The 16,400-nt window shown below is 44.8% G+C and overlaps 2 protein-coding genes and 1 long non-coding RNA gene across 5 annotated transcripts in view; 2 read left to right on the top strand and 1 right to left on the bottom strand.

Annotated features, from left to right (window-relative positions):
- The window catches only part of LOC142100182 (cadherin-related family member 3-like), a 44,234-nt gene extending 40,774 nt beyond the window's left edge, over nucleotides 1-3,460 (top strand). For all 3 annotated transcript variants that reach the window (XM_075184127.1, XM_075184126.1, XM_075184125.1), the window contains 2 exons: nucleotides 1,341-1,389; nucleotides 3,163-3,460. In XM_075184127.1, the coding sequence (XP_075040228.1) occupies nucleotides 1,341-1,389; nucleotides 3,163-3,320 (207 nt within the window). In that variant the 3' untranslated portion in view covers nucleotides 3,321-3,460. The remainder of the gene's footprint in view (nucleotides 1-1,340; nucleotides 1,390-3,162) is intronic.
- PRICKLE2 (prickle planar cell polarity protein 2) overlaps nucleotides 1-16,400 on the top strand; it is a 938,433-nt gene that overhangs the window by 486,414 nt on the left and 435,619 nt on the right. The gene's annotated exons all lie outside the window — the stretch shown is intronic.
- LOC142099667 (uncharacterized) overlaps nucleotides 1-16,400 on the bottom strand; it is a 270,464-nt gene that overhangs the window by 249,451 nt on the left and 4,613 nt on the right. The window lies entirely within an intron of this gene.

The raw sequence follows: 16,400 nt of genomic DNA, 5'->3' as shown, positions 1-16,400 counted from the left end.
CAAAACACGGGGTCAGTGAACATCTCTAGTTATTACAGAAAACCCTTCTAGTCATTACAATGCTTCCTCTGTATACCACCAATTTGAAACATAAGTTATAAATAGTGTTACAGTGAGAGTGACATTATACAGAGGCCAATGGAGGCATTTTTTTCTAACTTCATATGTAAAAGACTACGATAGGAAACATCACAGCTACTTGTGGCCACTTTTGGGTGATTATAGAGGACGATTGTTTACATTTTACTAGTTTACGTAAACTTTTAGATAGCTTAAAGGGCTGCAAAACCTCAAAGACAAGTTAAACTAGGATATATACATCCATGGATTTAAATAACACTCACGTACACATAGGCATAATCTCTGTTCATTCAGGATGTAGAACCTCATATTTCCAAATTCAATTAGTTGAACAAGTGAACGGAATCTCATAAACAGCATGTGAGCCTTGGTGAATCTCTATCTGTAAACATCATACTATGACTTATCAACTAATTTGGAACCAGTGGTGCAGCAATAGAGTTTATAGTGATAACAACTTCAATGGGGCCCTTACTGCAACTCCCAAATGTTCTGGCTCAGTGCCGATTGGTTCTCTTTCTCTCTTTGCAGCTGTGTTGACGGCAGCACAGTCTGTTTAGCAGTTGTAGGGGCTTTCTAATTAAGGAGCGCTGTACAATAAGTTTATCAGACAGCAACTCCGTAAAAAACTCAGAGATAAACTCCAATATCTACTAAGCAATCTGCATTGGTGTTTCCGCATATCCTGGAAACCCCAGCTAAGATTTTGCACCGTGGTTATTCCACTATTTGGAGCTATGAAGCTGCAGACAGAATGCCAGTCTGCCCGATGCTTATGTCATGGGTAGATCATCATCATCACACCATTTATTTATATAGCGCCACTAATTCCACAGCGCTGTACAGAGAACTCACTCACATCAGTCCCTGCCCCATTGTGGCTTACAGTCTAAATTCACTAACACACACACACACAGAGACACACACACTAGGGTCAATTTGTTAGCAGCCAATTAACCTACCAGTATGTTTTTGGAGTGTGGGAGGAAACTGGAGCACCCGGAGGAAACCCACGCAAACACAGGGAGAACATACAAACTCCACACAGATAAGGCCATGGTTGGGAATTGAACTCATGACCCCAGTGGTGTAAGGCAGAAGTGCTAACCACTACACCACCATGCTGCCCATGATGGTAATAATGTTGAGTACTGTAGTGGTTCCTCTTTTAAGGAGTTCTTGGTATAGAGATAAACAGACAAGTATGTTTAAAAGTTTTCCTTATAACTTAGTAAATTTCTTTCTTTTCTTCTTTATAGGAAACTACAACATATGGAACGGTGTTTAATGGGGAGGCTGTGGATCCAAGTAAGCGTTTTTTAACTTTTTATTTTACTTGAAAGTGGACATCATGTGAAATGTTGGCAATAATTAGGGTCGGAACAGTGCATTCACCTCCAGGCTACATAGCGTGCATTCCCTGTACAGTTGGGGTAGTGCTGCCATTGGCAACAAGTGGCTTTGTATACCTGGCTGCAAATAATGATTTGGGTCAGAATGAATGTTATCAGGGTTGGAGGTAAGGCATAAAATAAAAGATCATATTTTTCTAACTCATATAGGGCCTGATTCATTAAGGAAAGTTAAGAAAAATATTGAGCAAATTTTCTTACTTAAGTGTTCTGGACAAAACCACGTTGCAATGCAAGGGGTGCAAATGAGTTTATTATTTTGCACATAATGAAAATACTGGTTATTTTTTCAAGTAGCACACAAATACTTGATAGCTTTATTTATACACTGAAATTTAATGTTGATTTGGACATGCCCTACCCCAACTATAAATCTGCCATCACATTTTAAATTTACCTCCCCCTCCAATGCAACATGGTTTTGCCTTACTTGCTTACTTTTGCTTAACTTTCCTTAATGAATCAGGCCCATAGCGTTTATCTTTATCTGACATTGCTGCTCTAGTTTGTAATCTGCCCTGGTACCTTTGTTGCTAACCCTTGTCGCTGGATAGAAGAGTCTATTTACTAATAGTTACATATCTAGTACAATTCTGCACCATTATTCAATTGCTATGGCCTGAAATACAACCTATTTTATGGTACATATTTACATGTTGATGTATTCAGTATCTTTACAAATATCATCCCATAGGGAAAAAAAATTGTTTCTTAAACCCTCTGTAGGACCTAGGATCTGAAGGTCTCCATTGACTGTTGTATTAATCCACAAAGTCTTAGGCTGAGTACATACTACAGAAAATATCTCCCTATGCGGCATCTTAAACGCCTTTACCGACAACATTAAAAAGAGCATGCCAATTCATGTGTACACACTTTATATGTTTTACAAGATTTACCGTGAGATCAGTGCTCTTCATCTGTCATAACCATCGGCTGACAACATTGTGACTTTGCACACTCCATAGAGATCTATGGACACTAAGGTCCTGAGTACATACACACTGCAGAGTTGGAACAACATCGTTCCATTGTTGAGTGACATTTTTAGTCTGGTTTAAAAATCAAATCAAACTATACGATGTGCTTTGGAATGATAATCGTTGTTTGATTGGCCCGGTAATTGTCTGAAAGGGTTGGTCGTGTGTCACTGACATGGACTTACCCAACTTGAGAAGGCAGAAGCTGGCAATTATGAAACAATGTTAACAGCGAAGGTTTAAAACCACTACCTGGAGTCGCGAGGAATGCAGAAGCCGGCACACAGAAAGTCATGTGACATTCTGGGACTATACCAGTACTAGGGGTGTTAAATGAGTAATGCAGGGAGACGGCGGATGTACAATATTTTATAGCAAGGCTTGTACTTTGTACATTCGGCGCTTCTATGCATTACTTCGATAACACTCCTAATAACAGTATAGTCCCAGAAAGTCACATGACTTTCTGTGTGCCGGCTGCTGCATTCCTCGCGATTCTACCAGGTAGTGATTCGAAACCTTCGGTGTTAATATTGTTTCGTGATTGGCAGCTTTTGCCTTCTCAAGTTGGGTAAGTCCTTGTCAGTTAGTGACAGTCTGAAAGCCTGTATTGTGTACCCTGCCTTACTTTCTGTCCTGTCTTCATCCAGTCCTATAACCGTCCATTACATTTTCCCCTCTTGTCTTAGTCACAGGGAACACGTACGAGTATAACACAAAGTCGGGAGCTAGAAGGTGGAAGGCCAATCAAGGCAAGGAAGACAATGTGAAACTTTCAGATATTTCCACAGTGTCTGAAACCCTGCCGCCCACTCTTCCCACTGCTCCTGCTTTAAAGAATACCTGAGGAGAAACCTGTCTCGAGAAAAGACCATATTTTTTTAAGATCATCTGATATATTTTACGGATAGTCAAATCTGATTATAATTCTTTTGCTGATGTTGTTTGATTTTTTACTGCATAATAAACATGAGAGATTTTACATTCCTCAATTTATCCTAAACATGCTTACCCCTGTACAATTCTCCACCACTTCCATTCATTTATTATTAAAAGGTAACTAAAAAACACCTCTTCTATTCATATAATCAGGTAAGTTCATATATATTCTCGTGTGCAATGTGTTTCTAACCATCCGTTCTTGAACTGGGGGCACTACTGTGTATCCAATGACGTTTAAAACACTATGCATTGCTCATTATTGTGCTGTAATGTTTCTTGCATATTTCTCTGTACAGAGATTTTTAATTAGGAGGAAAAAACATTGCTTGTCATAAATTTTATCTGTGATTGTGTCAATATATCTATTTTTGTTTGCATTGTAAATCGTGTATTAAGCTGCTCCTGGGACTCACACTCTCAGTATCTGACATGCTGTACCAATTTTTATATGTGAATGAGTTTTTGTCTGGGCACTACTAATGATTTGGGGGCACTACTATGGCATAATGTTATTTGGGGGCACTATTGTGGCATAATATGATTTGGAGGCCCTACTGTGGCATAATATGAGCTTGGGGCACTACGATGTGGCATAATATGAACTGGGCGCACTACGGTGTGGCATAATATAAACTTCTGCCAAAGGCAAGTCCTTCATTGTTGAATATGATGGGAGCCCAAAGAAGTTGCTGTATCGGGGCCCAATATTCCTCTTGTCGGCCCTGCCTGTGAGTCAAGGGGGTAGACGTCTCCAGGTAAATAATCTAAATATTTCCTATCTAATCAAACTGATGGATCACATCCAATTATCTCTCACCCACCTCCTCTATCCCCCTTAATTTATATACTGTGTTATTTGAAATGAATAGAAAAGACGCATATCCAATTACTGTAGTAAAAAAAATATTTTTCTCTGACAATTTGCTGTAGATGGAAATACTTTTAATGCAACCGTGTGGGTTCAAATGATCATTCAGTAGTTATGTTTTTTTTTTAGAAATATGTTAGAGTTTTATTTCATGTGGAATGATTCATGAAAATTCTGCCATTACTATTTAATTGAGGAAAAAGGGTACCTGTTACCTATATGTGTGTAAGTATTCTGTTGTTGCTATTTTGTGGGAGATTTGAAAAAAGCAAAACATTTTTTTCCTACAGTGGCGCCTGTATAATTGGTGGAATTGTTGTAGTATGGGCAGGGCTATCTTAACAACATTATGGGCCCCCGGGCAAAGCAGTGCACCGAGGCCCCTAGATATAGATATATATATAGATATAGATGTATAGAGATACAGATATAGATATAGATATATAGAGATAGAGATAAATAGATGTACTTGCTCAGTGACCCTTGAAGGTTTTTTTTGCAGGTTTTTTTTCTTTTGCAGGATTATTTATTTTCATTAAGAGCCGTGCCTATGGGGCCCCCTTGCACGTGTTGCCCCCGGGCACCTGCCCATCGTGCCCAATGGAAAAGATGGCCCTGAGTATCGGGTGGCGTGGTGGTGGCAATGTTGTAGTGTGTTTGGGGCTTAGTATTGTTAATAAGTAGGAGAGGGTATTGCTGTAATGTGGGGTTGATGCCGGTTGCTGTAATGTGGGTGGTGATGCTGGTTGCTGTAATGTGGGGTTGATGCCGGTTGCTGTAATGTGGGGGATGATGCCGGTTGCTGTAATGTGGGTGGTGATGCCGGTTGCTGTAATGTGGGGGGTGATGCCGGTTGCTGTAGTGTGGGGATGATGCCGGTTGCTGTAATGTGGGTGGTGATGCCGGTTGCTGTAATGTGGGTGGTGATGCCGGTTCCTGTAATGTGGGTGGTGATGCTGGATGCTGTAATGTGGGGGGTGATGCCGGTTGCTGTAGTGTGGGGATGATGCCGGTTGCTGTAATGTGGGTGGTGATGCCGGTTGCTGTAATGTGGGGTTGATGCCGGTTGCTGTAATGTGGGGGATGATGCCGGTTGCTGTAATGTGGGGGGTGATGCCGGATGCTGTAATGTGGGGGATGATGCTGGTTGCTGTAATGTGGGGGTGATGCCGGTTCCTGTAATGTGGGGGTGATGCCGGTTGCTGTAATGTGGGGGGTGATGCCGGTTCCTGTAATGTGGGGGGTGATGCTGGTTGCTGTAATGTGGGGGTGATGCCGGTTGCTGTAATGTGGGGGTGATGCCGGTTGCTGTAATGTGGGGGGTGATGCCGGTTCCTGTAATGTGGGGGGTGATGCCGGTTCCTGTAATGTGGGAGGTGATGCCGGTTGCTGTAATGTGGGGGATGATGCTGGTTGCTGTAATGTGGAGGTGATGCCGGTTCCTGTAATGTGGGGGGTGATGCCGGTTGCTGTAATGTGGGGGATGATGCTGGTTGCTGTAATGTGGAGGTGATGCCGGTTCCTGTAATGTGGGAGGTGATGCCGGTTGCTGTAATGTGGGGGGTGATGCCGATTGCTGTAATGTGGGAGGTGATGCCGGATGCTGTAATGTGGGGGTGATTGATGTAGTATGAGGGAGTGTAGCTATAAATCAATTGGGGTAGGCTTTTAAAATAAATAAATAAGTAAATAAATAAACAAATCTACAGCTTTTGAGCAGGCTGGGGTAACCTTAGGCTGCAATCTGGCTGCAATTGCAGCTCATGTGCCAGATCAAATAAGGAGGGACATTGAGAAAGGCACATTTATAGATATATACTCCTGACAGAAGCAGGGCTAAAGGATAAAGAAAATTTTGTGAGAGAGGAGTGGCGCAGGCTGATGCATATGAAACGGTGGGTAATTGGCTAAGCATGAAGCTTGTCTACACAGGATGTTACTTACAGGCTTTCCCAGGGATGGCTATGAGTAAGGTAAATGACACAAATTGTATCCACTAGTCTATAAGAAGTTCCAGGGGACCGTCTGGAGGGAATACGACAAAGCCTTTCGGCTGAAGTCGCAGGATCAGAAACCAATTAAGTCAAGGAACATAGAGCTCAGGTTAAACGCCCAAGGCAGTGTAGCTATGGAAAGGGGGTGAGGCAGCAAACCCAGGGGTAGGGAGACCTAGTTTCCAAAGGCAGTACAGGCTTGGGCAAGTGTTGGGCATTCAACAAAGCTCAGTGTGCAATGGTACAATGCAGGTTCAGGTATGGGTGCACATTTTGAAAGCCACTCCACAAAAGAGTGCGTAGGAGGAAACAGGAGGCCACCCGGCTGCTTCACCCGGCGCAAGTGCGCCTATCAAAGGCAACTAGACCAATAAGGCTGGACAGGATGCAGGCGTGGTTGGACATGTATCCTAAGCGGTACGAAGCAGAGTTACTTTGTGCGGGATTTAGGGAAGGGTTTAAAATTCTTGTTAGGAGGTCAGTTTCTCGAATGATAGCGAGTAAAAACCCGAAGTCCATCAATGCGCAGACAACAGTGGTTAGAGATAAAATTGCAGAGAGGCTAGGAAGGTCACTCTAGAACAGATGCAGTCAATGCTAGGGATGGTGAACTTTGCTTGCCGGGTGTTACCAATGGGCTGCAGGAGGCTGGAGAGAGCTACAACAGGATTCACATTAGCAGGGAGATCATAATGGATCTGTTGGTATGGGATTATTTCACACACGAGTTGAATTGGGTGCGTTTATGGCCGCAACAGAGCAGCCTAACTGAGAGCTGCAGCTGTTCACAGAAGCAGCAGGGGCAATAGGTTTCTTGGAGCATATATGCAGAAGGAATGGAGCGCACAATCGTGGCCAGACGAATGCGTCACTAGCGGTCTTACTAAGAACTTAACTTCGCTGGAATTGTTTCAAATAGTGGTGGTGTTAGAAATTTGGGGGAAGAGGTTAGAGAGCAGGCACATGAGATTCTGGTGCGACAACCTGGTGGTGGTGCAAATCATTAACAATCAGTCAGCATGATCCCCCTCCCTGTTATTAGGCCCCTTAGGTGGTTAGTTGCAAGGTGCCTGCATCAGAACATTACATTCAGCGCAAAGCATGTCCAGGGCAGCATAATACCATCGCTGATGCGCTCTCGCGACACAAGTGGGAGATCTTCAAGGAGGAAACGAGCAGGCTTACCATGCCCTTCACATCTTTAGCAGATTGGCAACCCAGTCTAAGCGATGGCAGCAGTTTATAGCCAGAAGATCATAAGAGGGTAAGGAAGCTCTACAGATATTATTGGCTTTCCTGGGTGAAGTACACACAGCCAGGGCTTCGAAGGCCAGTGTTAGCAACATACTAGTCGTTATTGCCTTTTACTTAAGGCTGAGGGGAGAAGCAGATATAACCAAAGCATTCATAGTGCACACAATAATGAGGGGCTGGGCCAGGAACGAGACTCGGAATCCGGATCCCCGGGAACCAGTGATAGCTGAGGGAGTTAGTAGGGATATCACCCACAGTATGCAGGGACGAATGGGAAACAACACTGTTTACCACTGTATTCATTTTAGCATACAGTGGGGCTTTCAGAGTCAGTGAGTTGACAGCACAGTCCAATAAATCACTCAGGTCAGGCCTTTTGCGTAAGAATGCGGTGGTGTCCGTTAACGCGATGCTGTGTAAGATCCACAGGTCTAAGATGGACCAGTTAGGAAAAGGGAGGTGGGTCCAGACGTGGCGCCAGGCGGATTCTGCGGTTTGCCTTGTGGCCACAGTGGAGCAACATCTCAAGGCTGAAGGGAGGGGAAGACTTCCGGGTGCACAGGGATGCATCCCCTTTAACAAGGTTCCAGTTCACAGCATTTTTTTCAGAGATGCGTGCAAGCCTTAGGTTGGGATGTAGCGAGATTCAAGACACACTCATTTAGCGACATGATCAGCAGCGAGCGGTGATCTGTCAATTATATCAAGAGGCTGGGTGGCTGGAGGTCAGACAGTTATAAATCTTATGTCAGGCTGGCAAAGCGGAACAGCGGGTCAGCCTCTGATGTGCATGAATGAGAAGTTGGTACCCTCATGTCCACCCACCCAGCACACACCACCAGGGGGTATTTTCTTCTTTTTTCTTTTTCTGCCACCTCACTCATGCAGTCTCAATCTTTTCACAACTAAGCTGGGTAGGAGGACACTCCTATGTCCATTGGGTGGTGAAGCGGGCTTCGACTAGGCCATATGGGCAGCGGCTTGGCCTGCCGAAGGAAGCAGTTACCGTTAGTTGGCTGGGAAAAGAAGAATGGTATGGGGGGACCTCAGAAAGGAGTTGCTGGAGGCAGACGAAAAGGGAGGCCAATCTGATGTGGTAGTTTTACACCTCAGGGGCAGTTACCTAGGAAAGAAGAAATCATTAGATTTAGTGCGAGGTATCTGGGAGGATTTGCTGTGGATGAAATACTTCTGGAGTGATGTTACATTGGTATGGTCAGATATCATCCCAAGGCTGTCCTCGATTCCTCGATAGGTGCGAGGAAGGGAGCGGGCATTGACAGAGCTCGTAAGAGGGTGAATTTAGACATAAGTAGACTCATTTCCGCGTGTGGCGGCATCAGCATACGGCATGAAGACATTAGCATGAAATGTATTGGTTTTATAGGAGAGATGGGGTACACCTGTCAGATGTCGCGCTGGACTTGTTCAATAATGCGACACAGGAAGCGTTGGAGGTGTTGGGCGGTTGGTGTCACAGAATGTGGTGGTGGCTTTCGGCCTCATGAAGGGTTCACAAAGGCGTCGTATGGGGCAACCAGCGCGCAAGGTATAGCTATGGGGGAGCCAGCATCGGTGCATAATCACCCTGGAAAGGCAGCCGAATGGGAAAAGAGGGTGTGGGGGCACATGATGCAGGCTTTAGGGGGCATGCTTGAGGTGCCCACATGGTGGACAGAACTCGCCCCAGAAATTCCAGGGGGTCCCTGCATTTGTTGTTAATTGTTAATAAAACTGTGACCGTTATTTACGCCAACACCAGCCTGTGCATTTTTATTTCAGAAAAAGGGTTTGTTTCCCACAGCAGGATGCCAACAGGTAGGCATATCCTCCCTTAGAGTATATAGCGGCGGTTCCCAAACTGTGCGCCGCGGCTCCCAGGGGTGCCGTGGCACTGTCACTGGGGTGCCGCGGGCCAGCCATATAAAAAAAGAAAGAAAGAACACAGTAACTTACCAATCCGCCGGGCGCCGGGACCCAGCAGCCTCCTCTCTCCCGCAGCAGCTGTCACTGACGTCGATATTCAGTGACAGCTGCTGCAGGAGAGAGAAGGCTGCTGGGTCCCAGCGCCCGGCGGATTGGTAAGTTACTGTGTTCTTTCTTTTTTTTTATATGGCTGGCCCGCTGCAGAGGAGTTAGAGGGGTCGTGACAGCAGGGGCAGAGGAGAGGCAGAGGAGGGTGACAGCGAGGCAGAGGAGAGGCAGAGGAGGGTGACAGCAAGGCAGAGGAGAGGCAGAGGAGGGTGACAGCGAGGCAGAGAAGAGGCAGAGGAGGGTGACAGAGAGGCAGAGGAGGGTGACAGCGAGGCAGAGGAGAGGCAGAGGAGGGTGACAGCGAGGCAGAGGAGAGGCAGAGAAGGGTGACAGCGAGGCAGAGAGGCAGAGGAGGGTGACAGAGAGGCAGAGGAGGATGACAGCGAGGCAGAGGAGGGTGACACGAGGCAGAGGAGTGTGACAGCGGGGCAGAAGAGAGTGACAGCGGGGCAGAGGAGGGTGGCAGCAGGGGCAGAGGAGGGGCACAGCGAGGCAGAGGAGAGGGGCAGTGGAGGGGGACACAGCATGAGAGGGGCAGTGGAGGGGGACACAGCGTGAGAGGGGCAGTGGAGGCGGACACAGCGTGAGAGAGGGCAGAGGAGGAGGACAGTGTGTGAGAGGGCAGAGGAGGGCACAGCATGTGAGAGGGCAGAGGAGGGGACAGCGTGTGAGAGGGCAGAGGAGGGGGACAGCGTGACAGAGGGCAGAGGAGGGGGACAGCGTGACAGAGGGCAGAGGAGGTGACAGCGTGAGAGAGGGCAGAGGAGGGGACAGCGTCTGAGAGGGCAGAGGAGGGGACAGCGTGTGAGAGGGCAGAGGAGAGGACAGCGTGTGAGAGGGCAGAGGAGGGGGACAGCATGACAGAGGGCAGAGGAGGGGGACAGCGTGACAGCTAGCCTGGCAGCCGGAGACAGACCCACTGGGGTGTAGTGACTGATACAAATCCTGTTAAAGAATAAGATACTGAAGTCTACACTACAGGTAGAATGGCCAGATTCCAAGCTGAGGTCAGGGGTCAAAGGCAAAAGTGTGTGGTGGGTATCATAAGCAGGGTCAAAATCAGGAATGGGGTAGAAAACTAGACAAGTGAAGTCTCAGGGCCTGAGTCATTAAGTAAATGTTCTCCAGGACAAACCATGTTACAATGCAAGGGGTGCAAAGTAGTTTATTATCTTGTAGATAAGTTAAATACTGGATGCTTTTCATGTAGCACACAAATACTTAATAGCTTTATATTTACGCTGAAATTTAAAGTTGATCTAGGACATGTCCTACCCCAACTATAAATCTGTCCTCATATCTGTACAGTGCTGCGGAATTCGTGGTGCTATATAAATAAATGATGATGATGATTTTAAATTTGCCTCCCCCCCTCCAATGCAACATGGCTTTGCTCAGGTACAAAGTTACTCCTTTTTTATGCTTTGCTCTCCTTAATGACTCAGGCCCTCATTGTTCAGCATGCTATACAAAAGACCAGGACATAACTGGTATCTCCAGTTAGCATCAAGGCGGACTGCGCATGCGCATCCTTCAGCACTGCACATTTCCTACGGGGCTACAAGTGAGAGTCACCACCCGAACTCGGGGAGGAAAGGAACGCCTGGACTACAAGAGAAAGGTGTTACAGCTCTTACAAGCTGCATCACTGCACAAATGGGAGTTACTGGGAATCATTTCAACAACTGGATTTATCTGACTTGAACGGCCAAGTCTCTTCATTATCTGGAACAATTTATTATTGAATTATTGAATTGCCATTGAATGCTCCACATCTCGTTTGGCACTTTTAACTAGATTGACTTTTATTTGGATAGAGAGTATCGTGAACTTCTGGACTATATCATATTCAGACTTTGCTATTGGATCGTCTTTTTCCCATGCAAACAATTTACCTGTGTGTGCTTTATCATTTATGCTGTACCTCTTCTTAGACTTACAGACCTTGATTGGCATAGCCCATGACAGTACTAGAGCACATTACTACCGCCAATTGTGTAATTCAAGCTTGCCTGTGACAACTTATGTTATGGCCAGAACTATTGCATTTGTTTGCTATAACCCTTTGTGATTGTTAATAAAGTGCATTTCTCACTACCAGCCACATATTGGTTTATACTGCCACCACACCCATACAATACCCCTATGCGCCCTAGAACCTACTTCAACTTTTTGTTTTCATTTATCCCTGGAGGGTGAGGACTCCCCCCTAATACCACACAGGTTCTACCGAGGGACCGCACACACACTCACAAGGAAGCGCGGCTTCACTCACAACCATTGCCTACACTTACACAACGAACCTATCCAATATGTTCATATAGTTCACAGTCTCCTTACATCACCAACTCCTGAGCTCCTGCGCTCCACGGCCATGGAAAATGTTACAGCTCTACTGCCTGGTGAGCGCTGAGGAGCTACTGGGGAGCACGAGTCCATCTCTGCAGCCAACATTAGGCATTTCCATATAGCGCTCTCTCCTAGGTGGATGGAGGGGTGGAGAACATCTTCAGCCGTAAAATGACAGGTCATCGTTAATATCTTGAATATGTAACAATGTTTTAATTGAACTTAGCTGGTTATATTATTATTCAATTTTTGTTATATTTTATATAAAATAATATACAGGTATGGGATATAGAAACCTTCTATGGCCGATGTGGCCTCCAATATGGAGGTCGAACCAAAAGAGAAAACTAAAAGTTTGAATTATGGAACATATGCGAAAATATATGAAAAGGCATCACAACCTATAGTGTATCTAATCATTTTTTAGATAAACACATCAAGGTTCCCACTGGCTTGACCTTTTCTGGCATCAAACTTGTATCTAAAAATTGGAGGGGGGGGGCGGTACTTATTTATCAACCATGTCCAAAACAGAAACGGAGTATATATTAGAGATGTTCACTGATCCCCGTGTTCTGGTTTTGATTTTGGATCTGGATTAACCTTGTGTGTTTTTGGATCTGTATTTTTTAGAAAAATTGCTAAAATCACATAAATTTGCTCTTTTTTTTTGCTTTGTTCCTACATTACTTTTGTTTTTTAAATCCAGTATTTTTATTGAAATTTTTTAAGATATAAACATACTAAACAACAAAAAGAAAAGAAAAACAATCGCATACATATCAGAATTAAATGACGGAATTTACAAGATTACATTAAAGCATAATAATAATAAATGTGCTATATTCATTCAGGATCATACATCGTAAATGCTTATACATAAGTATGTTACACATGCAGGGTTTAATACATGGACTCAGATACTTATTATAAGAACTGCGGTAGTCATACATTTAAGTAGATAGAGCATCTGTACTAGATGACATAGGATTGAATGGAGACTCTAACCATCTGTACCAGATATTCTCAAATTCCTTCAGAGCCTGTCTGCTAGTATAAACAAATCTCTCGTGCCTTATGGTGATATTGACCAGTGCCTTCCAATTTTTAACCGTGGGACTCGTCGGGGCCAACCACAGCCTCGCTATACAGACCTTAGCCAACATCAATAACTGTGAAATGTACATTTTTGTCAGTTTATTAACTTTCCCCTTCAATCGGAGCCCAAAGAGACAAGTGGCCTGTGAACTAAGAGACACTTCAATTCCAGTAACCTGAATACATCTCCTGATCCTTCGCCAGAAGATTTGTATACATGAACACTCCCATAGAAGGTGCCAAAAGTTAGCATTGATCGAATTGCATTTCGGACAGTTAGGGATAGCATCCGGGCGAAATTTTGCCAATTTAATAGGGGTAAAGTAGGCCCTGTGTAAGATAAACACCTGTATTTGTTGAAATTTTAATCCTACATTACTTTTAACCTCAATAACGATAATTTCAGGTCATTTGCAGTCAATTTTGACCACCTCACAGATCACAATATTATTTTCATACACTTTCGGACAAATACTGCAGTGACCTGGCTGGATGGTAAGCGACAGAGCAATGACACAAACATACAGCAGTTCCTAGCACATCTAGGACACATTGGCACACAGCAGTGGCAGAAAAGAAAAGTGGTGCAAGATGGAATTGTCCTTGGATCATGAAACCAATTATGGTTCATTTGATCGCTCCACCCGTTTCTTGGATAAGTGAGGTAATTCTACAGCTAATACATGGGCGACGAGCGATGACCCCCCCGGTATGCGTGCTTCTAGCAGATTAATCCAGGGTACCAGACAATGCACTAAAAAGAGGTTGGGTACCAACTATGGACTCCACAAAATCCGACAGCAGTTTTCCCGATAGGAGAACTCAGATTTTCATGTTTCCTACCTTGAGGTGACACCGACAGCTTGCTGTGCCTCCTGCAAAGAATAGCGGCCTATAAACATGTCGGCGTGTAAACATGACGTCATCTTAAACTGCGATACAGACTAGGCACAACCAGCCCAATGCTTGGTGTCCCTAGAGGAGGGGACCGCTCGTTTTTTTTTTCGGCGGACCCCATTCCCTAGGGAATCCAGCCCAGCGCTGAAAAGCCTGGGGTTGGTTGTCAGTATGGCAGGGGGACCCCTGTTGCGTGTCACCCTGCTATATTGCCACCAGCCCCGGCTGCTTTGCCTAGTGCTGGTTCCATGAAAATTGGGGGGACCCCACGCAGAATTTTTCCCCGATTTTCACGGAAGCAGCAGTAGTCTGGCAGCACTAGGGTTAATACTGAATAGAGGGGGGACCCCACACATTTTTTTTTAAAAGAACCTTTCATCTATTCTTTACAGTTTTAACAGCTGCCGGAGCTCCGGCCGTAGGACAGGCAGTGTAACAGTGATGTGTTAACACGCTGCTACAACACAGGAGAGTTAGCTAACACGAGAGTGTTTTACATCGCAGAAAAGCGCCAGAGATGACCAGCGATTTTTAAGATCAGGGTAAAAATAGCAGCTTGATACATTTGAAAAATTTTAGAGTAAAATTGCGGGTTATCACCTGCGATTTGCAGTGATTTTAACACGCTGAAAAAAATCGGACCTTGATACTTTTACCCATAGATGTCCAACTGTTGTGGTCAGCCACCTGCGTCATCCCTGATTCTCTTTGGAAAGCGCAATTTCTTACGAGCAGCAGCTGCCTGAGAAACTGAAGAAGGAGCTTGCTGACCAGGAGCTCCTTGCATCTCTTCAGATTTCGGTCAGTTGGAAGCAAAGAATCTACGTAGGTCTTAAACCCAGGATCAAGCACAGTCTCCAAAACATAGTGATCCGACTTCAAGATTTTATTAACTCTTGCATCATTGCAAAACAAATTAAGTACTTGATCTACAAGGCCAACATAATTTGCAGAATTGCTTTCTTTCATCTCCTCCTTCAGTTTCTCAAGCTGCTTTTCTAAAAGTCGAATTAAGGGAATGACTTGGCTCAAGCTAGCAGTGTCTTAACTCACTTCACACGTCACAACTTCAAATGGTTTCAGCACCTTGCAAGACACAGAAAGGATTCTTCACTGTGCAAGACTGAAATACAGTCCCACTCCTTTCCCAATGTCATGGCTTGTGCAATACGCTTGTATAGCTTTGTGCTGTTCCTCCATCCTCTGAAGCATGTACGGGGTGGAATTCCACCTTGTTATCACCTCTTGTTTAAGTTGGTGGCAGGGCAAATTAATTTGTTCTTGTAGCTGCTGCAATCTCCTACATGCTGTGGCAGAATGCCGGAAATGTCCCGAAATTTTACGGGCAACCAAAAGCATCTCCTGCACCTCACAGTTATTTTTCAAGAAGCTCTGCACCACCAAGTTTATTGTGTGAGCAAAATAGGGAATGTGATGGAATTCCCCCAGCTGTAATGCTCGCAGAATATTGGTGGCGTTATCAGAAATGACATATCCTGGGGAGAGTTCAAGTGGTATAAGCCATGTATCAATGACATCCCTTAGTTTTCTTAACAAATTATCAGCTGTATGCCTGTTGGTGAAGCCGGTGATACAAAGAGTAGCCTGCCTGTGAGAAATGTTACACAGTGGTGTACAAGCTGCTGCTGTTCCTGCTTGTAAAGGCGAATCACCAACCCAGTGGGCTGTCACAGTCATATAATCTTGTGTTTGCCCACTTCCACTTGCCCACATATCTGTGGTTAAGTGTACAGTGGGTAGAATGGCATTTTATAGCCCAATTATTAAATTTTTATGAACGTTCTGGTACAGTTGAGGAATAGCTTCTCTCGAAAAATGGTGTCGCAATGGAATTTAAAACGGGGACACAAGACCTCAATTAACTGTGAAAACCAGCTGCGTTAATAGTGGATATTGGACACAGATCTAACAGTAGCATAGTCGCCATGGCGTCTGTGATCCGGGTGACTGCTGTCATACTTGCTTCCTCTAGCAAAAGATTGTTTCACAGTTAATTGTTGTAAAGTACTAGTGGTCTTCTTCTTGGGCTGCTTATGGGAGGAAGATTCACCCCCAGCAGCAGGACCAGCAGCAGCAGCAGTAGGCCTATCGGTCACAAAATCTTCACAGTAATCCTGGTTAGGGGAGGAGTCATGTAGCCTCAGAGGCTTGGATGCAGGACTAACTCCGATCGCTAATGAGGATATTGATGAAGATGATGTTGTCGGTCTCTATTGCAGGGCCGTGATCTAGATGAGAGCAGGGAGCTAGCTGATGCTGGACTGCTTGCTGTTATTTTGTGGGAATAAGTTTTGGATTTTCCCAAAAGCTTCCCATGAACTCTCTTCAAATGGCATAACATGGATGAGGTTTCTAAATAGTTTATGTCCCTACCTCGACTGACTGTGGATTTACAAATGCTACAAATGGCTACACAGCGGTTGTCAGGATTTGTGTTAAAGTAAATCCAGACATAAGAGGTGGATTTTTT

Source organism: Mixophyes fleayi, chromosome 8 (assembly GCF_038048845.1).
Source record: "Mixophyes fleayi isolate aMixFle1 chromosome 8, aMixFle1.hap1, whole genome shotgun sequence".
Taxonomy (NCBI): Eukaryota; Metazoa; Chordata; class Amphibia; order Anura; family Limnodynastidae; genus Mixophyes; species Mixophyes fleayi.
Note: the sequence above shows the minus strand (reverse complement) of the source record. Positions and strands in the feature narration are given on the sequence as shown.